This window comes from Gymnodraco acuticeps, unplaced genomic scaffold, assembly GCF_902827175.1.
Source record: "Gymnodraco acuticeps unplaced genomic scaffold, fGymAcu1.1, whole genome shotgun sequence".
Taxonomy (NCBI): Eukaryota; Metazoa; Chordata; class Actinopteri; order Perciformes; family Bathydraconidae; genus Gymnodraco; species Gymnodraco acuticeps.
Window position 1 is genome coordinate 37,562 of NW_022990743.1, and position 21,802 is coordinate 59,363.

General features: G+C 39.2%; 3 protein-coding genes across 8 annotated transcripts; 1 reads left to right on the top strand and 2 right to left on the bottom strand.

The window, feature by feature from the left end:
- Window positions 1-5,423: 5,423 nt before the first annotated feature.
- LOC117556659 (RING finger protein 212B-like) lies at window positions 5,424-10,616 on the top strand. 6 transcript variants are annotated; one of them, XM_034232123.1, is made up of 13 exons: window positions 5,424-5,516; window positions 6,431-6,542; window positions 6,976-7,028; window positions 7,125-7,199; window positions 7,444-7,550; window positions 7,632-7,734; window positions 7,836-7,864; window positions 7,962-8,002; window positions 8,094-8,118; window positions 8,221-8,287; window positions 10,007-10,064; window positions 10,145-10,175; window positions 10,280-10,616. In XM_034232123.1, the coding sequence occupies exons 2-13, from the start codon at window positions 6,443-6,445 to the stop codon at window positions 10,353-10,355; spliced, it is 765 nt and encodes a 254-aa protein (XP_034088014.1). In that variant the 5' UTR covers window positions 5,424-5,516; window positions 6,431-6,442; the 3' UTR covers window positions 10,356-10,616. The 6 variants fall into 6 exon arrangements, with proteins under 6 accessions (XP_034088014.1, XP_034088011.1, XP_034088013.1 ...); XM_034232120.1 differs by having other exon boundaries at window positions 10,007-10,175; window positions 10,280-10,466; XM_034232121.1 differs by having other exon boundaries at window positions 5,448-5,563; window positions 10,007-10,175; window positions 10,280-10,466.
- A 91-nt stretch (window positions 10,617-10,707) lies between these two features.
- Window positions 10,708-15,655, bottom strand: homeza (homeobox and leucine zipper encoding a). The gene is made up of 3 exons (XM_034232119.1): window positions 15,204-15,655; window positions 14,345-14,437; window positions 10,708-13,954 (listed from the first exon to the last, which is right to left on the bottom strand). The coding sequence occupies exon 3, from the start codon at window positions 13,925-13,927 to the stop codon at window positions 11,951-11,953; it is 1,977 nt and encodes a 658-aa protein (XP_034088010.1). The 5' UTR covers window positions 13,928-13,954; window positions 14,345-14,437; window positions 15,204-15,655; the 3' UTR covers window positions 10,708-11,950.
- A 901-nt stretch (window positions 15,656-16,556) lies between these two features.
- Window positions 16,557-20,707, bottom strand: dhrs1 (dehydrogenase/reductase (SDR family) member 1). Its single transcript, XM_034232095.1, has 9 exons — window positions 20,487-20,707; window positions 19,686-19,834; window positions 18,830-18,973; window positions 18,249-18,328; window positions 17,916-18,048; window positions 17,669-17,812; window positions 17,510-17,579; window positions 17,275-17,355; window positions 16,557-17,181 (listed from the first exon to the last, which is right to left on the bottom strand). The coding sequence occupies exons 2-9, from the start codon at window positions 19,827-19,829 to the stop codon at window positions 17,045-17,047; spliced, it is 933 nt and encodes a 310-aa protein (XP_034087986.1). The 5' UTR covers window positions 19,830-19,834; window positions 20,487-20,707; the 3' UTR covers window positions 16,557-17,044.
- Between the last annotated feature and the right edge of the window lie 1,095 nt (window positions 20,708-21,802).

Below are 21,802 nucleotides of genomic sequence, written 5' to 3' on the forward strand. Positions count from 1 at the left end.
GGCGCCAGACCCGGGGAGGCGCTGCGCTGGCAGCTCTGGGAGGGAAAACAACATTTTGACCGTTGGGGCTCATCCTAATTTTCGGCCTTGATGTAACAATATTCATAATTAAGTAAATGTAACACCCTTTTCACCCCGGTTACACGTTTCATTTGCCCTGTACGATGGGCGCTGTAAGTGATGAAAATGGGGGATGTTGGCTTATCTGGCGCCCGTAGCTCACAGCCAAAATGCGAGGGAGAGAGGGAGGGTGCACCGGTACCAGCGCTGTTGTTATTATAATCTGGTGCCGTGCTAGCTGCTCTAACGGAGATAAGAAGAAGATGTTTCTACAATGATGTGGAGGGAGAGTCCTCTCCAGTCAGACTGAGAGGCTGATAACTACAGCTCAGTGAGGTAAAGGACTCTGAGTGTTTAGATAGTTCACTTTAGTCTAAGTTCAAACGGTTTGGTCACAATTTATGTAAACACATATTTCCAAGGCACTCCTTTATAATTATTGGGATAAACAGGTTTGAAATCATTCCAATGTATATACTATAGGACAGTAACCAAAAATATCCTTTAAAACTGGAGATTTAAAAAAAATGCATAAATAAATAAATGTTAAGGTAAAATAAGATATGAACAACAACATAAATAAAATAAGATACATTCATTTGTTATTGGCTATGGTAGGTTATTGGTTATGTTCACATACTTATTTGATTACATCCACTTGTCTAAGATGACAACAGAGACTTTCGACCCAAACCCAGCTGTTGACTTGTGGATGCAAGCAGCTAATCACAGACTCAACCAGAGAGGAAGTAGTAGGCCTACATCATCAGCTACCATGTCTGACAGAGAGGAAGACAGTGAGGAGAACAGTCAGGAGGGTAGTGATGACAGCTTGTAGGATTACTGGTCGTGCTAATGTTGTCTTGTGTTCACCTCTGCATGTGTGTTCTGTGTTCACCTCAGTGTGTGTGTTTAGTGCCGTGTGTCTGGCAAATAAAGTCAAGACCCCCTCAAAAGTTACAGTTTATTTCATTTTAAGGATGAGCACCAAGCAACATCTCCAGGTGCTCCTTTGAGAACCAGGGCAAAAAAGTTATGTGCACCCCTGGCTATATAGGTGTGTATAACCCTTTCTCCTGTCTGTTTATCCCTCTTTCAGCACAAGAACCAGAGGGGGATTCAATGGAGCCTGAATACCTGCACTGAGACCCTCACCCTGCACCCTGAGTCTCAACTCTGTGTTTTTCAAGCCTTTCCCTGTTTTTTGTATTAAACAAAACATTAAGCTTTCCCAATGGTGTGGTTTTCGTTTTGTGAAAAAGTGCAAATGCAGTGTTTGTATATAATTACCTCACATATTGTTTTGCTGTTGGTCGTGAAATTGCTCCTGCTGACTTGAGCCAGCCATTTTTTCCTCCGCTCTGTGTCAGTGGGGGAAGCCGTACATTCGTACTCCTTTCTCGGAGCGATTTGAGCATCCCCAGGCAGCACAGCAAACCAGGACAACACGGAGGAAAAGGCACAGACAAACTGCATGATATGCTATTCAATGTTTATTGAATTCCATGTATTTGCAATGGATGTTCCTAAAACAACACATTTAACATCATCATCATCATGCTGCTGCTGCTAGTCCTTTGATAGTCACCTGTCGGTCTCCTGTCCTTTCTGAAAGCCATAAAGATTACATTAGTCATTTAGATAACTTGTGTCCTCAATTACCACGGGATTACTGAAACTACCATGAATTTAAGAAAATGGTAGACATTAATCTAATCTGAATTTTAAAGCATTACTTTAGATCCTCTCCCTCTAAATATATCAATAAACATTAGAAAGTGATGCTCCTGACTACCATACAAGTTTAAGAAGATAATATTGGTTTTAAAGAATTCAAAGCTATAAATAAACAGCAACAGGCTCTTTAACCAAGGCACTGTTAGCCTAACATGTAAACTAGTTGTTCACACTAATCCTAATATTATCACTTAATATTAGCAAATTCACATTGCCCGCCATGAACTTCCGGGGAACGATCCTCGTCTACATGAACCACGTGACGATACCGTTGTTGGACTTCCGTTGTCGTAACTCTTCTATTATATGGCTCTGCTGCCGCCCAAAGTCCCCGGCCGGAAGTCCCCGGAGTTGGGGACTGGCTTCAGTAGAAGCTGCTGGGACTCCCAGCAGCTTCTACTGAAGCCTTCCGAGTAAATCGCCAGAACGCCGACACCTCCTCATCTCCACCGCTCCCATGTTTTATTTTGTGTTGCCATAAGTTAGTCTCTCTGCGTTTCTGCGCTGGGCTAATGCTAATAATGCTAATGCGAAGATAATAAAATGGCGGCTTCACAAAACTTTTTGGGAGGTTTACGGGGCGTGGTTTGCAATCCGCCCAACCAATCAGAAATATAGCTCTTTTCTCACAAGAGAGCCGCGAGTGGGGGTAAAAAGGTTCTCATGAACTAATTTTAGTACCGGCTCTTTTTGGTGTGAACGCGACAAAAGAGTTCTCATGAACTAAGTTCTCATGAACCTTTGTGGGAAAAGTACTGCGGTGTGCATACTATGGAAGCAAACAAGAGACAGAAGTATTCGAATTGTATTAGACACCGAATTTATAGCATTGAAAATAATTACTTTGAAAATCATGTATCTGAATGTTTTTGCTCCGAATTTACCTATGTGAAATAAAAATGTAAAAATTCAAGTGAAAAAAAATTCGAATGTTCAAATTCAGATCCCAAAAATTCGACGTCAAAAAATTCGATGTCAAAAAATTCGGTGTATAAAATTCGATGTCAAAAATTGCGATGCAGCATCATCCGGGCTACTCAGACAGGATAAGCAATCGAGCCCCAATGCAATCAAACTGACTTGGCCTATCAGAGCACGGCTTTGTCAGTCATGTGATCACAACAACCCGGGAGAAAAATGACGGAGAACAGCGGGGCTCGCCGCTCGGGTAAGTAGTCAGTTTGTGCTCTTTATCTTACAAGCAGTGAGGGCTCGACAGCATTTGTATCTTACATTAGCTAAATGAGTGAAGTAGCCTTGTGCCTTGCTGTTAGCAAGCTCCGTAGTTATCATTAATTGAAGTGAAGTTTTTTTATTTGAATGTGTTTTTTAAATCCAACAGTGTACTACAAAGATAATCAGGTTATGAATAAACCGTTCTAAATTCATCAACATTGAAATAAATGTATTATTAAAATAATATTTAACTGCTATCAAAACTTAGTGCAACTGTGGAAGCTTGCTCTGTCCGGTTGTCTCACTGAAAGACAAAGGGTCGCAGCTCTCACTATGTGATGTTGCTTGGTCAAATGTAACCTTTTGCTAAGAAAGTACACTCAACATCACTGATGTGTAGGTGATCTAGTATTCACTCATGTTTAATGGCATGTCTATCAGTGTATTGGAGTCATTACTTTATGCATTCTTTGTAAAGCATGAAAAAGGTGTACCTTGGAATCCGTGCTGAAGTTCTCTGCTGCTAGGAGTCCAGATCTGTCTCTCCTCCTCTGGTCAAGGTCTGTCTCTCCTCCTCTGGTCCAGCCTGTCTGGATCACCTTGAGGACACTTTGAACAAACAGATGTAAAGTTACATGCATGGGTTACAGACTTCTTTACATGCAAACAACTTTTTATCTTCTTTTAAAAACAGGTCATAATCTTATTGTTATACTTAAGAAATGGCTGGATATCACAGTCCTTATACTGTATCAGTTTGATTGAGTATTATTGTGTAGGTCCTTTTTATTTTACTGTTACTTTGGATGAGGTTTTCATGAGTCAGTCAAATTAATTTGTTTTCATATGCCATATTCATATGTATCACACACGTAAGGGTAAGACACAAACCTATTGAACAAATGCAATGCAATGGATAAGCTTAATTTCCACTGAAGTCACAGATAACGTCATATATAATATTTAAACAAATCATTTCCTTGTCACTAAAGCATTGACTACGCTATTCATCGTCCTTAAATGCAGGAATTAAGTTACATGTTCTGTTCTACAGCCACGATGAGGCTGTTTCTCAAGTGTGAGGATAATACAATTAAAAGAGGCATTGGTAATAATATTAAAAACAACAATGTTTGGGTCGTTCGTCGGATAGGCGGTTAGCTGCAATAAATAACTCCAGTTCAACAAACCATATTACAATATCTAAGGGAGCGTTATTATCTTGAAATGTGACGTTCATATTTTAAAGATACACATATTTCATTGTGAGGTTGATTTAATATACACTAAGCCTCTCTTCAACAATACGTTGAAGTTAGCTAGTCTATTTTATGCTATAGTAGAGCATAGCGAATTTAAATGAACCTTAACAATGCATACAGTAACCTAAATAGCAAACTAACTATCTAACGTACAAAGATGACCTTATTTTAGCAACCTCGCACAGAAGCCTTTTGGTATACAGTAGCATCCCACTTAATGTTTTACACTCTTGGATGCTACGCATAGCATCGTTAGCACAGATGGAGCTACGATTGCTCAAATGCTACCCCAACTCTAAACATTCATTAACGTTAGCTTAATAAAAACACCAGTAACATAACATAAAGTACGCAGGGTTCACTTACCGAAGAAACTGCATTCATGGACGGTCCGTTTTAACCGCAGATCAATCCTATATTTGCAGGACGAATAGTCCACCAGGAACCAACACAACAAACACGGCCGAGTTCAAGTAGTGTTCTCCTCATGAGCTGAGCCGCTGTAGCATCACGGAGCTAACGGAGCTAGCAGAGAGGAGCTAGGAGCAGCAGCCCCGTTGTCATGAAGGGGGAATCTAACTATATACAGAATATGTTTTTGTAGATCCAGGCTAGAAACATGTTCATTTTCTGATGTTAAGTTGGACATTTTAACAAAGGGTCTACGGGAATTGCTCCCATCTGCATCCATCGCCTACAGTTTGCAGCATTGGGCTTCACCGCACTGTCCCGGGGTTTGCCGCTTGGCTCTGATAGGCCAGAAGTCGGTTTGATTGCATTAGGGCTCGATTGCTTATCCTGTCTGAGTAGCCCGGATGAGGCTGCATCGCAATTTTTGACGTCGAATTTTACACACCGAATTTTTTTACATCGAATTTTAAACACCGAAATATTTGACGTCGAATTTTTTTCACTTGAATTTTTGGGATCTGAATTTGAACATTCGAATTTTTTTAACTTGAATTTTTACATTTTTATTTCACATAGATAAATTCGGAGCAAAAAAAATTCAGATTCATGATTTTCAAAGTAATTATTTTCAATGCTATAAATTCGGTGTCTAATAAAATTCAAATACTTCTGTCTCTTGTTTGCTTCCATACTATGCGCCTATTGACACTACGAAACACACTTTGCAGCCCAGGGATCATGAGTCATCAAAGGTCTCTCGGCCAATCAGGAAAGAGAACCGCTATTTGCGCAGAGGGCGGGACTATGAAGCCGGCTAAAATAACCCCTCTATTAGCATAACACTTAAACTACTTCTAAACAAGGCGAAAGGTAATGTAAGCAAAATGAGAGTAGATATCTTCTTGGTAAAGTTTAATGTAAGTTTTGAGTCGGTTTCTTACCCTAATGTTTGCCAGTAGACAGCCAAATCAAACAATTGTTTAAGCTAGCTTACAAACACGGACTAGGGCTAACAGTATAAATGCACCTATTAGCATGGTTAATGAGAAGCTAACTTTATATACACTTTAAGTTGCCATACCTAACTGTGTGTCTTGTCATTGCAGTATTCAGCTAGATGTATAACTATGCGCAAAGGTGTGGGTGAAATGAATTTACAACTAATACATTGTGGGCAAAAAAACATCATTGTAAATCCAAATGAGTAAACAATTAATACATCATACAATACAGCTTTATTTGTAAAGGACAGTAAAACCTCAGAATATAAATTAATAGATGAAATAAAAAAATCACTCACAAACCACAAACCACAAACCATAAAGTAAATTAAGAAACCAATAAATAGGTCAAATCAAATTAAATCGATTTACATACTGGTTCACTATATTGTCAGAGTTATAGGGCATTCGTCACCTTGTTTTGAACATGTCATTTCAAAATCATGGGCATTAATTCTGAGAATCTGAGAATTATTATTTTTTTTTTTTTTTTGTACTTTGTTATAATTATTAATTTGAGTGAGAAAAAAAAAGGAAAAAAAGAGAATATATATATATATTATTGTTGTATGTTTTTGTTTCCGACATGTCAGAAATCAATCATGGGCATTAATATGCTCTCAGAAGTGTCTAATTCTCTTGGAAGACTTTCCACAAGATTTTGTAACTGGCCTGCACTGATATGCTCCCATTCAGCCTCAAGAAGGGGTACAAACTAATGAATTAATATAATGAATGTCTGAAAAGTTATCATTTGTGAATTGTCATCTTGTGTTTCCAAAGGAGTAATCTAAAATGGACTGGTTCCACTGTAATCAGTGCTTTACAAGGAGTGGGTCGAAGTTTGCCGTGAGCAGCTGCGGCCACATCTGCTGTGAAGCATGCATTACATCTGGTAAGTAGGGGTGTGAATTCCAAGTTACAACACGGTAAGATATTGTATCGATTCTTTGGAAAACTATATGACAATTCGCTGATATCACAAAGTATACCACAACGCGACTTTCACTTGATTAAATTCAGTGGCACGCCATCGATATGACAATATATCACAGTACCATGCAAGAAAAAGGTTACATCAATAACAACTCACAAAAAGCTATCAAAATATTACTTGACAATTAGTGTTTTTTCATAAAATGACTTGATACATTTTTTAACAATATATGTTAAAAGTTGATGGTGTATATTGATTTTTTTTACTTTGCTACTAATAATACTACTAATACGCTAAATCGATTTGCTTTCACTTTTTAAGCAAAATTCTTTAACATCGTGGCTTCAATTAGACATTTTCCGGCCCCTTCTAATGATGTATCTTCCCACAGAGCAGTGCAGTGTCTGTGGAGCCACCTGCAGTTATCTGCCCATCACAGACCAGGTTGGTGAGTTTAACATCTCCACTGCAGCTTACTGTCTGAAACCAGAGAATTACCTTATTTTATCCAGCCAACTTATTTTATCTTATGTATTTCAGATGAAGCCTCAAGAAAGGGTGTTTTTCAAAGATCCTGTGAAGCTCATCCAGTCCCGGCTGGAGCACATCTCACAGGTCTGTCTCCTCTGTGCAGCATCCCCCAAGAGCCCTTGCTGATTTCCTATTTAATTGCTAAAGAGGCATGTTAAATGTCATTCAATTAATAGTCAGTCAGTGAGTCATTCAACAAGACCTTGCTTCATTTAGAGTGTTAGGAGACACAATTAAAAGCATCCCTGAACTATAATCCAAAAGTTTATATTCATTACGTTCTATTTTTACTGAAAGAATACCTAATATCAGTCTTCATGCTCCTCAGATTGCACTTTTTCAGCGGACACAGATGGAAAGAGTAACGGCACACTTCAAGCATAAGTCTGTGGAGCTGGAAAGGCATCTGAAGGAAGTCAGTGAGCAGGCTTACAGGTGATTCTAGAACCTATTATTGTTCCTCTGTGGCTGTGAATATAAAAACCCTGGTTGTAACGCTTTTCTTCCCATCCCAAGGCAACTCTCCGAGCTTAAAAGAGAGAACGCTAACTTTAAAAAGCAGCTTTCAGAACTGAAAAGAGAGACTGCTGATTTGAAAAAGCCCCTTTCTCAGCGGCGGGTAAGTGTTCCAAAGTCTAGAAAATAAAATGTTCATGTTGCCAAAATGTTCAGGAATAGTCAAATATCTAATATAGCTTGCATACTTTTTCTTTTCCAAAGGTTTCACCAGGACAGTTTCAAATAGATGGGTAAAACAAATGCTCATATCAGGACTATCCTCATGAACCTTCTAGTGTTCAAATGTTTTGAAACAGTTGAGTAATCACGTTTTTATCTCATATATAGAAATCAAAGAATGTCACTCCCTGTGGCTGTCACCTCCCCAGGTAAGTTGAATCGTTACAGTTCATGCTTTTGTTGTTTTATATCTCAATTATTTTGATTCAAGGTAATAAGCAGCGTGTTTCCTTTTGCTAGTTACCCCTCGTCCAAGAACCATGAGGTATGTATTACATCATTGTCCTGGTGGATTTCCCTCTGCATAACATATCTACACTTCATAAAAGGAGTCCAAATATTGAATGCTCAAACATGTTGTCCACAGTTACATGGGCTCAGCGGAGTCTCAGGTGTGGGCTAGAGACAGGGGTCATAGTCTATCCTCTCTCACGGTAAGTCTCCTTATTGTAGTATTTTTAAATGAACTGTATTTATAGCACTTTCTAGTCTTCTAATGTTTTGTAGAAGTCAAAGTCAACTTCATTGTCAATCTTTCAGTTTGTGTGTACAGGCAGAGAGATCGAAATACCGCTTCCCACAATCCCGAATAGAAAAACAAATATATATATACAAATATGTATAAAAATATGTATATACCTATATATACACAATCAAAAGACACATTTATACATATGCACACAGTAACACCTAAATAAAAGCACAACAATCAATATATACAAAATAACAGCCACTTCAATATCTTTGAGAATGTACATTAGTGCAAGACTGTCCATAGCGGCGTAAAAAAAAAGTATCTTGTGCTGGATTTGAGTGTGTGTGGTGTTAAAGTCCAGGACCAGTGGGGTCAGGGGGAGAGAGGGGAGAGTTCAGCCTCCTGACGGAACTTCTATAAACAAAAGTATTTCTTAATTTAAAAAAACTGACAAAAATATAACTATTTCCTAAAGGGATTGTAAGAGATAAGATAAGACTTTATTTATCCTGAAAGAAATTGTTGTGCCAGAGTAAAAAAAATGGTGCAACTTTTAGGAGATTTAAAACCATTTGACAATACAAGAATCTTAAATCAAGGTCGATCAATAGCTTTTATCAAAGCGTTCAGGGAGGTTTCATCTCAGGTCTCCATCCACTGATGAAGACTGAACTGTGGTTGAAACCTCTAGGAGAAGCTAGTCAGTGGATCTTAAGTCGAGATGTTTTTGTGAGACAAACATCTCTAAGGGTCAAGAATGATTGTACTTGCTCTAAATAATTACAAATCCATAGACCAGGTGGTCATTAGTAGTTTTAGGAGTAACAGATTACACATCATGGGATTACATAATAAGGATACAAAGAATTCCCTTAGATTTATGTACATAAAAAAAAAGACTTAATTCAGATTCATGTTACATCTAAAGAAAATCGGGGATTACTAGCAGGATTACAATGTTACTAAAAAATCCCAAAAATATCATATAGTGTTTGTTGTAAAAGGAACAGATGTCATGTCTTCTTTGTGAGCTCCTGTTCTGTAGGCTAATACTTTAGGTGTGAATCAATACGCCTACTGCCTGAATTAGGTTTTTCACTTTCTTTGGTTCATTTGTTATTTTTTTTAATCAGAGGGTGAACTTATATGTTTATAAAATAGTGTGTATGAACTGTAAGTATTCAATTAAAATGGAGCATTTCCTGTCAGCTCAGATTTTATTTTCTAAACTGTAGTATGTGCTCATGTGTTTCATCGTTGGTGTATATGCTACTGCCTGAATATGCTCGATGAAAGGCAGTTTTTCCAATAATAAAATCTCTGAGCAGAGGACACATTTTCAATACTATATATCTTTGTTTCTTATTTTTTAAGTTAACATAAGGTTACTGTTGTCTTACGTAATACACTTAAGTCAAAACAAATCTTATTGATAATATTTTGTCTTGTATTTATTTTCATTGCATTTGATATTGAGGTAATCCTAAGTAACAGAAAGTAATCATGTTACATTACTTCTATATTTTGACACTCAGATTAGGTTACTGATTTATTTATTTTACAGCTAAATAATCATTTTAACGGAATACATTTGTACAAGTAATCCTCCCGACCCTGGTCATTAGTAATTCATATTCAGCTATCAATTAAAATGTTGTTTGCTCTTTGTTTTTTTCAGACTCCTGGATCAGCTACCTCTATTCACAGCCACAGTTCACTTCATGGACATGCACACAGTAAGTGTTGTGAAGACGCTTTGGCTGTAACATGCAGTCCTTCTTTAATCATTAATCCTTTCACCTCTGTCTTTGAAAAGGAACTCCCATATCCTACAACACTCCTACAAGGTAAGAAATGCTTTACGAATAACTTGTGAAACTTTGTATCACATTTTCAAGAAGGGAGGATTTTCTCGTGTAGTCGTGAGTCAGTCCAATTCTGTCCTCCCCAGAACTCAGCGTCAGACTCCTAATGCCTTCCAGTTCCCGTTTATGAGTGGATTATCATTACAGTCACCCAGGCACTGATGAAGCTGGGATAATTTTGTCAGTTGATGTTGACAGTTGACATCAGCTTTGTTTTCTTAGTTAAAGAAAAACATGTTTTTGCCCAGTAACAGTTGGATGTTGATTTAATGTCACAATTTATCATTGTTCCATTGACGTTACCCTGTGGTTCCATATTATCATATTGTTATTGATTGACCGTTAATTGACCGTTTTACTGCCATAAATTGATGTTCAATTTATGACAGTACAATTGTATGTGTTTCTACAAATTGCTTTTGCTTGGAGTTTACATTGATATAAAAATAAATGTTATCCGTCAGGATCAGTTGGTTTCATTACAGCACACAAAAAAACATTGCTCACACATGAATAGAAAGGCAAATCCTTTACTGGTTTCCAGTGACACAATTGTGCAAAATTTCAAACTGGATGAAATACATGGAAGACATCTGCAAAGGAAGACACTAAGCGTTGTGGACATTTTCCACCAGCATTAATGCTTCATTACTAATACAATGACAAAGTGACACTGCTTGATCGACTTTATTGTAATCTAAACCAGATATTTCTATTGAGCTAACTGACACCATTAAAACCCACTTCAACCACTGGAGGGCTACTAACAGAGTGTGGAGTTTCTCTGAACTGATTAGCAAAATGTATAGTATTTGTTGGTGTTTTTCTTTGGATTCAATTCTATTGCTACTTATACAGTACGTGGACACCCATCTATTATTTTATCTGTCCATCAAGTATAAACACCCTACAGCTATTAAGACAAAATAGACATCAAAATACTGACTGATAAATTACTGAGAAAAAAGAGAATTGAAGTTGGCAATTCTGACATCTGTATAATGTGATTGTTCCTTTTCTAATTACTGTTAAAGGTGCAGTTGAATGCAAATTACAGAGTTTACAAACAGTAAATCAGGTTTTATAGCAGTGTAAAAGAGAATCGGGGAATGTTTGTCAGACATAAGTACAATTAGATGTATCATACTGTTTTGTAAAAGGCATGTTTATTACTTTCAGTGTTAAGGGTTCAAATAACATTTTGTGAACAAATTGGATGTTATGAATATGGCAGCAGCCTCTAAAACCAAAGTGCAAGATGTCAATTTAAAGTGATCATGTCCAGTGTGCTTTTCTCGACAAGGAATTATTGGCTGTAAAGGAATGATTAAACACAGTGACCTTTTAACAAATGTATCAACAGACATTTTTCTGGAGCAGTTACTGCTTTAGTCAGATACCAAAGGTACAACCAGTTTAAATTAAACTGCTACAATAGCATACTAACAACTCTGTAGTAGTGATATCCAGACAAAAATAATTAGCTCAAAAAATATAGCAAACCAGTGTACAAGTTACTGTCCTATTTACAGCAACAGAGGCAGCACAATTATAACTCATGTCCAAATATATTAGGAAAAGCAGGAAATTCAGCATATATAAAAACTCAAACCTCACTTTGGGCTTGTGCTGGGAAGACGGGATGGTACAAACCGGACAAATTAAAGCAATTTAAACCAAAGTAGTATATATGCTTGTTGGTGCAAAGGATGCAAGGAGCACACCAACACCTTTTATAAATGTTTGGTTCCATGGTCTTAATCAGCGGCAATGGGTTCTTGTTCAGTCCCTCCCGTATCCTGACCTGCAAACCAATCTCGCACTTGCTGGTAGCTCATTTTTGATTTCTTGCATAGAGTGTCAAGGTCTTTTTCATGTAGTTTGCCTGTTGAAAGATAATATGTCAGCAATGGCTGGATATCAGGGGAATCTACACTTGTTGCATTTGCTTGTGATTTTCGTTTGCGGCCACCCCCAGCCCGAGCAGATGTCCCAGAGCCATTCCCGTTAGTTAAACCACTGCTACTTTGCTGGGCTGCAAGCTCTGCCAAGAACTGATCGCGGACGCCCTTCACCCAGCGTAGCTGGCCGTTTTTAACGGCATACCGCGTGTCCCCAAACCACTGAATGATATCTGCCCGGGGTAAACTTGTAAGCTTCACAAGTTCTGTATAATCTTCACTCTTGGGCCACTGGCAGCGTAAGAAGTGCTGCTTTAACATATCCAACTGCTCCTTGGTCTTTCTTGGTCGCCCAGATGGAGTGAGGGCAGGGGATGTGGATAAGGGAGCCTTTGAAGGTGTTTGTGCGGGACTGGCTTTGGCTGAGTGGGCTGACTTCTTTGATGTGCTGTTGCTTGAAATCGGTTTATGAGGCGAGGCAGTCAGTGGTGGGCTTCCAGGGGGGGAAGAGTAGGGAGAGCATTTTAATATACCTGATGGTTCCTGTGGAACATCTGGCTCAATCTTGCAGGTCTTTGTCAGCTGCAATGGTTGCTCTTCATTTTGTTCCTCGTCTTTCAAACTGTCCCCATCACCAGAAAGCTCCTCCATAACTTCATACCCTTCTGCCTCAAGGACCCTCTCCCCAAATGCTTCAAGGCTGTTTGTTAAGAAGGTTTGAAAGAAATGTGAATTTCTTATCCCATTTCCACGGGCTCCGTCCTGGCCCTTCACACCGTCCAGTTGACTAGTCTTTTGTGTGATAAGTGGGATAGGTTGAATTTCTTGATCTTGTTTACCTCCAGTGTTTTGAGAGTGATTCTGTGCTGCAGCTAGGCTTCCTCTACCAACCCGTAGCTGGTACCGGCTGTCACTGAACCATTTCCGAATGTCGTTACGGCTCAGCCCCGTTTCTTCCTGCAAACGTCTAAGCTCTACCTCCGCAGGCCAATTCTCTCTCAAAAAGCTTTTCCGAAGGGCAGCGAGCTGAACTTTAGACTTTTTGTAGCGCCCATGGCGGTGCTGTCGTGAAGATGACTCTGAAAGGTCAAGGGAGACATCAGCTGCTATACCTGCTGGCGTGTCTGCTGGTGGGCGGTAGAAGTATGAATCCTGAGGAGGGGGGAGGGAGGAGCTGAAAAACGGGACATTGGGCTTGGCTGGTTTATAGGAATCTGGTGACTCACACTTTGGTTTCTTCTTCTGGGGGCTACAGATGGCCCCCTTTACTTCATTGATATCCTTATCCTCAATTACCAATTCCTCAGAACTGCTGCTCTTACTCTTCATTTTGGCTTCCTCGTTTGTTTCAGTATAGTCATCACAAAGATCAGGCACTGCCAGCTTTTGACGTGTCTCCTCGATTTCTTCTGAAGACCAGCTGATACCATATTTAATTCTCTGCACCATGAACCACACCTTTACTTTATCCAGTGGCAAGGCACATACCCGGGCCAGAGTGGTTACCTCACAGGATGATGGGTATGGAAATAAGTTAAAGGCTTGGACCAGCTCTGGGATTGTGTCAAGTTCACGGGTTTGATCCGACTGTGTCCACACCAGTTTCAGTCCCTCCGACACTAGAGGCAGGCACACAACAGAGTTGTGGTTTGTGGTGAAACTAGCCACGCCACTCTCGTTTTCAGCTGAGCTGGCAGAGTGGCGCAAATCCTTGGAGGGGCGTTTGGGTACAAGTTTTACTTCACATTCTGTCTTTGTTGCTTTTCCTTCAAAAGGCCCCTTCATGCCCATAAATAGTCCATTTTTGCCATTATGTTCACTGTAGGTCGCCATCTGGGATGTCAAAATAGGCTCTTTCACCTAAAAAAAATCAAAACAAAACACTGATTTAGTCTTTGATGTTCTTTTTAGTTGACAAACAGTTTTTACTTCATAGATGGGATCACTGTGGGGGGATTAAACATGTATGCTAAGAAATGTAGCAGAAAGTATAGACTATGATGTTTTCAGGACTTTTGGGTCTCATTCATTCTTAAAGTCAATTATCTGACAGCTGGTTACCCCCTCCCCCCTACTTTGCACTTCTTATTCTGAACTCCCAGCGAAACTTGTCGTATACTCTGTCGAGACTGGGTTCCCCTCCCCCAAAGTGTAGTGCCTGACTTTTGTTTTGTGTGAGTGGGGGGATTGGTCGCAAAGGGTGGTGTGCGTGGGGATCTGTGAGAAAACCATCACAGTCTACTTTCTCACCCCTTCCCAGTCGGCCTTTGTTCCACTCCCAAGTTCTCAGTCCCGAAATATGAGTGTTGCCTCTTCACAATGGCAAGATACCACAAGAGAAACCTGTGGAAGACAAAATGAGTTGGATTAGTCACACTCAAGTCCAAGTCGAGGCACTCAAAGTACTTAAACAGTATCAAACACCAAGTTCATTTGTTTGTTTTCATTCTGAAAAATGGTTTGAAATACTAATTGAATATACATGTATTAATTAATTTAGCAACAGGTGTTAAGCTATCACAAAAACACATTATGCAGTGAAATGTCACTTTCATCGAAGGATCAATAAAAGGATTTTTTTAATTAAATAACCTTTTTGTCCCATTTCAGTCATTACTTTATTATATGAATAGGGGTTTGTAACTACTTATGGTACAGTTTCTTACAAGTAACTATGTAGCATTGCCTTTATTTGTGAGTTTATTTATTTGAAACAGCTGAGGGAAATGCCCATTCAGTTAGGTCACGACATGGCTGACGATTAAGGTCGCTTGAGTCACGTAAGAAATGTTCGAAATGTACAAAAAAACATTAGCAAACAATTGTGAAACCAATGTATTAGTCATTCGTGACACATTGAAACCCACGGGGGTGAGATCATGGAGTGGCCTCCTCCGTGTTTCATGTGTTTCCTCACAGCACTGTACGAGTTTAAGCGTATTATCTTTGTTTTAGCGTTAAGAAAAAAGCTATAAAAGTTGCTTTCGGTGTCCATCACAAAAGCAGCCCAGTGTCTACCCCTTTATGGCGTACTAACTAAAACGCTTCACACTGCACAGGCGCACTTCGGCGTCAGACACGCTTCAGTGAAACATACAAATAAACTTACCGAAAATGCCAAAATAACCCGCTATCTCCTTGGTCCGTTTCAGCGGAAAGACATGAGAAGAAACCCGGAGTTTCCCCTCTGCCACTCCGTTCCTTTATGGCCGAAGTTTAGGGGAAGACCAGGGAAACAATGCCGTCCGTCTGTCGGTTTGACCCTTGTCTTATTTATCAAGCACCTCGATGGATTACTGTCGGGATACAAAGATGCGAGGCGACCAAGTTTGTCGCCTTTTCGCAGGAGTTCAGTCGTTGGTCGTATGGCGCACAAATCTCTCAATCCGGGAGATTTAGGTCTCAGTTTGAGTCGTCGTTACTTCGTCCTCCTCGGTCCATCCGTTGTTGCTTTTGTTCTTTAACTGAGAAGTGTTTTCGCTGTCCGGTCAGATCGAGGCGAGGCGGAGCTGAGGACCAGGAAGCCCAGAAAGGCCCAACTGACTCTCCCACAGTGACGGAGGGGTGGGTGTGCCAGTCTGGGAGAGCAGACCGTGGATTGGAGGGAGGAGGCGCCTGTATAATACATCCGTGGCAGTAGGCTAAAGAGTTTCACGCCAACCCCCTCCCCCCCCCCACAAAAATCATTTTTAACCGAGTCTCATCATAGTTTTTAATTTCAAATATTACATTAATCCATCTCCTACTGTCCTAACTTAGAGCATTGATAACAATAGTTAAATGTTTTAAATATATCCCCTTGTAGCCTTTCCCAAGATTTCTAGGGGCCCTTGGACCAAACTTATAGTGGTTATAAATGATTAGTCCAGGGCCATTGACACCACTGAAAACACCATATTCTGGAAATGTGGGCTACTTTTGAGCCAACAATTCACTAAAGCATTTAAATTATTGAGAAATGTACCTTTTAGAAAATGAAATAGAACAGTTTAGTTAAAGAATAAACATAATCTTAACATTTAAATCAGTAGAACCATTTAAAATTGAACTGGGGGACTTGTAATATGTATCTTTACAACCATGGGTATTGCTCTGTATCAATTCCTAATTTATCACCAAAACAACGATTAGGAAGTTGGATTTTTGTTGTTTTATGCACAAGATATAATCAAACAATCAACCCTCTTCCAGTGATAATGTGTCCTTGAGCAAGATGCTGAATTCATATCAGCTTCAGACATGATATTCTGTCAGTGAAAAGAAGGCAACTGTATTATAAATATATCAGTCAGTACATTTCGCTCATTATTTCTGCTTGATTATAGAAGATTACAGACGGTTTCAAAATCTGAAGGGGTTTAACCATTTTTATGAAAGATGTCTTTTTTTAAATTGGTCACATCAGTTTGAACATGCGATTGGTATGATATTTCACAATAAGGAATGGGAAAAGAAAACAACAGAAAATGAAATATCTTTATTGTTGTTATAAGTTGTTATAAGGTGGTCAAATACGTAGTTGTAGTAAAAGTAGTGTTAAACGTTTAAACATTTAATTGAAATATAACAATCAAATGCTAAAAAATATTGTTGTCAGTATAATAAGCACAAAAAATACATTTATACATGTCTTTATAGTAAATATAATCGTTATATAGTTAGTGTTTTGTATAACTCTTTAAAAAATACATACTTAGAAATGATAATGATTTCACTTCTTTTTTTTTTGTGCCTTCACCCAAAACTGACAATAGTGTCAATTCAGGAAATATGCTTGAGTGTTCTTCATATCTACCTCAAACTTCATAGAAATACCTTCATTGCATTAATCAAGTAAGAGTACATTTATATTTCGACATAGTGACAAAAATAACTCCTGTTAGCTGGGAGCTTGCAGTTGTATGTAATGGAAACATTATACTGCGACTTCAGTACAGATATAGGAAATGTTTAGAAGCGGTTACTAGCCAGGGTGAGCACAAAGCGTGGCAGGTGTAGGAATGAAGGCGTAACGACTGATAGCCACGAGAGATATGGGACCTGGGTCAGGAGGAATTTTAGGGAAGTGTAATCAGTTACACTCCTTCCTGGAAATAAACAGAGGAACAATATATTATAATCAGGGGGCTTTATGTCAAAGTAAGTTCAAATCAAAAATAACACAGCTGATACAAACTTACCATCAACATCTTGAAACCCATAGCGTCTTGCCAGGTCACATGTGAGGAGTACTTTCCCACTCAGAGACATCAGGCTTTTATCTTTCAGGCAGGAAAGAAACCAAAAGTATGCAAATGAACAAAACTCAAACCAAATCAGTCGCACTAGTAAATGTTTTCAAGAATGCATGTTACAGCAAATATGATATATGCACAGTGTTCCTTATTTCACATGTACCATCTGATATTGTCCTACCTTTTGCCAGGTTGACAATGCACATCCCACTCAATTCTGTAGTTTCTCCATTGGTAAATGCATCTTTGAGCTTGGAGCAAAATAGAATACAGATATTTAAAAAATCTCAAAGAAGCCAATATGGATTGGCATACCAACCATTTGCTTTAAAGAGTCTACCTTGGAATCTGCACTCTCTGGGGTTTCTTTCTCCAATATGAGCTGAGAAACCAACTCTGTTTGTACCGCTCCGGGCCACAGACTGACAGAAGCCACTCCCCTACTTTTCAGCTCAACAGCCATGTCTGCTGCCAACCTGTCACACTGGAAACAAACCACAATACCAAAATCGTTTTTTATGACACTGACCAATTTACACAGCAGATGTATTTATGTTAACATAATCTAGGTCTAAATTAGAACTTACAGCTGCTTTACCAACACCGTATGGCACATTGAAGAGATACCGCAGCCCCCCCATGGAAGAAATGGTGACGATCAAACCCTGACCTTGAGCCACCATCATCCGGGATGCATGAACTGAGAAGAAATAGTGTCCTCTGGCAGATAAATGATGAAATGAATAAGAATCAATCAAAACATTTTTGAATCACACTTTGTATATTTTCTGAGCTTCTACTGGCAATACATTAATGCTGAACTCAAAACGAATAAGAGACACAAACACATTGAGTAACAGCTGATGTCTGGGAAATTGTCACTGACTGGAGGATATGACTAATAGACATACAAAGCTTACCTGAGGCCTGTATTGTTTATGGAATCCCAAATGGTTGGATCGGTTTCCCAAAACTTCTTCCCCATGTTCCCGAAGATCGCCTGGAATAACACATCATTTTAAAGTTCCGATAAAAAGGTCACATAGTGGGCATTTTATGGTTGGTGCTGTTTAAAGTTGTCAAGTGTTCCACAAGTTTTTAGCATCTGCTACAGCGTCGCTGGTATTGTGTGTGTGTGTCATGGGTAAAATGCGGTCAGAGTGACAACTAGTGTAGCGGGAATAACCACATCATTGGTTTTGAGTTCTTTGCCAGATGTTTTTCAGTCTGTCTGTGCGCAGGTTTGTCACCCGAATGTCATCATAACCATGCATGACGCAGTCACGGAAATGTACAGGTGTGATGTTGGGATCAAAATGAAAGATTTGTTTGAAATGGATTTCGTTCCAGCAAGAATGCTAGAAATACATAGTAGAAAAAGGCCATAGGCTCCCACTATTTTACAACCGTGATCCAATTTGTTGCGATCCCATTCAAGATTGTCTCTTGTTCAAGTATACGATACATGAAGTGGTGTTTCATGTCAGTTTTGTACACCTACCTGCACTCCAGCATAGGCATTGTTGACCAGGATATCCAGCCTGCCATTCTGCTCACGCTTGATCCTCTCAAACAGGTCTTCAATTTCTTTATCATTCGTGGAATCGCAGATAACTGGCACACAGTTTCCGCCCCTCTCCTTAACCTGTTTCGAAAACAAACACATCCATTGTGAACATTGGATACTTATCCTGACTGCAATATTTCAGGTGCAATGTCTTCTCAGTCATCCACCAGCCTAGGTAGCGAGTGATAAGCTAAGGGGCAAGACATCTCTAAGCGGTTGACCAATCACAACAAAGCTGACCAGCTAACCAATAAGAGCAGACCGGGCACATAGTCACCTTAGACAGTGTAAAGTACTAAATATTGTTGCCCTGAAGATTAACAATGGTAATGCAGAGCCACCTATGGTAATGTACAAACATAAATATTTCTCGACAGCCAATGACGGAAACAAACGTTGAACTTGCGGCACTAACTGACAATAAAGATGCAACTTATCAGTTGTTGTTTCTGAACAAGCACGGTTTGTTTTAGTAACGTTCAGTTAGTGCTCGACACACAAATGGCTGCTACAGAATTCAAAACATAGTTAGTGGTTTGTTTAAACTCTTGCCTTGTCTACAGGCTGATATTTGGAGTTGCTGACCATAATATATCGTAGCAGTAGCCTGCATATTAGATGTTTAGGGAATATCAGAGTGCACAATAGTATAGGGACCATCATTTAGGGAAGGTTTGGCCTATTGATGGCACCATATGTCAGCAAGAGTTGGGTTAATGCCTATTACTTTTGGCTTGCTGCCTAGCTTTCTAATACAGCCCTTTTTGGAAATTCATGCTCAAGTTGTCACCTGTGCAGCGGTTTGTTTGAGAGTGTCCTCCTGCCGCCCTGTGATGTAGACTGTGGCTCCTGCCTCAGACAGCTGGAGGGCGATGCCCCGGCCAATGCCTCTGGAGGCACCAGTTACTAAACATACCCAGCCAGATAAGGACATTTTCCCTGTGGGAGAAAGGACCATGACATACAATAAGCACTAAGATCAAATACACCATGTAATCTAAGACTACTTAAGGTTAATAGACCTCATTTAAATATGACCAGAGGTCAACTGGAGCTTAGAAGAATTGCAACATGGTTAGTGGGAGTTATTGCACCCAGTGTCCAGAGTTCACTTGAAATCTAAAGGAACTATTTCACAAGTGAATTCGACCCTGTCACTGTTACTCAGCATTAGGTGTGCAAAGTGCAATGACACAGATATAAAAAGTGATCATGATTTATCGGCAACAGGTTCAACAATTATAAATCACATAATTTTAAAAGTGCATGTACAATAGTAAATGACGAAACTGTTAAATGAGGTAAGTACACGTTTCATAACCAGAACAATATTATGAAACAATACATTTTTAATAACGATTTTGCTATTCACGAGGACGTTCTTGTCCTTATAGGCCTAACAACAATAATGTGATAACGTAAGTCGAAGAGCAATTATTTCAGGAGTAACTGACGTGTCGTCGAAATTATTAAAACAGTGGCGAGACTGCTGTTATAACACACACCATATATTGTATTCTCCACACATATTGTAAACTTTTAAATCTCTAGAATAAAAAATAAATGGCATAAAATACACCAGAAAGCCTACCTTATTCCACAGAAAACGTGGGGAATAGTTTCTCAAGAACCAATGATATTTACTCGGAGCAAAGTTACCAGGAAACGTTTCGCTAGAAATATCACGGCTGTTGTGCGTTGCAGTTTTGATTTCCTTCTGATAGTGCCTCAGGCTGCAACGATGAGCGATGTTATGGGACAGTTACAGCTACGAAGACGGGATCAATTTCTAGCATAGTATCGCGATAATACGCCAGAATGAGCAGAGAGTGGAGAGGTTATCTGAGGATTCACTTGCACTTACTTCCGGCTTCGCTTTGCCTGCATTTTAGGCAATTAAACCTGTGTGGCAACTATTTCGTTAAAATAAACTATCGTTGTTGTCGTGTTTTACACAAAATCTACTGTCCTGTTAAGTAAAACTCCGATTTTATCTCGTAGACTGTTATAGGCTGTTGTGGTGTAGTTTTGAATGTGAACTATATCATGTGTAATGTTGTCTTTGGTATATTTGAAACATTCAACACACGATGGCGCTAGAGTCTGTGTGAAGATTCAGAATCGGTTTTATTATCAATTAGGCTTAACAATAAGAGGAATTTGCTTTAGTATATGTGGTGCATACAGAGACACAGAAAGAACAATACGTAGTAAAACAAAATAGGACTGTTATGACAGCTATTTAAAAATAATTGTTTAACAAATTAACAGTATTTACACATGACAAATACTATACTGTATTTAGAGTGGAGAGCTGTGCTGATTTAAACTAGGTAGTATGGAGAAGAAATGTACAACATATACAGGATTTACAAAAATAAAACACAAACTGTTGTTCGCATGATGTGATGTGCATTAATGTAATGCATAATGTTCTTCTGGGGTAAATCAAAAGTCAGTGTCCATGAGGGTCCTGTTCCTTGTTAATCAGGCCATTAGCAGAGGGGAAGAAACTGTTCAGGTGGCAAGAGATTTTGTTCCTGATGGAGCGCGTCCTGCCAGAGAGGAGGGGGGTAAACAGTTTGTGTCCAGGGAGGGGTCGCCACTATCTTCCCTCAGGTTCCTTGAGGCGTGCAGTGTATATATCAGGGCCTATTTGTTTAACAGTAGCCAAGTAGAACGAATCAATAAGGGTGCCTTTGATACGGAGGAAAAGCTGCATTTTTGGGGTCTTCCCCGCATGTTGGGTTTGCTGTTGTATTACCATAAAAGAACATGCACTGGTAATACTTCACTTTTCTAACACTATGCTGCACATGCAGTCATTTACATAGCCGATATGAATCTGATACATATAATGAAGGAACTGATCCAGAGGAATGTATTTCTCTGCTATAATGTGTAACT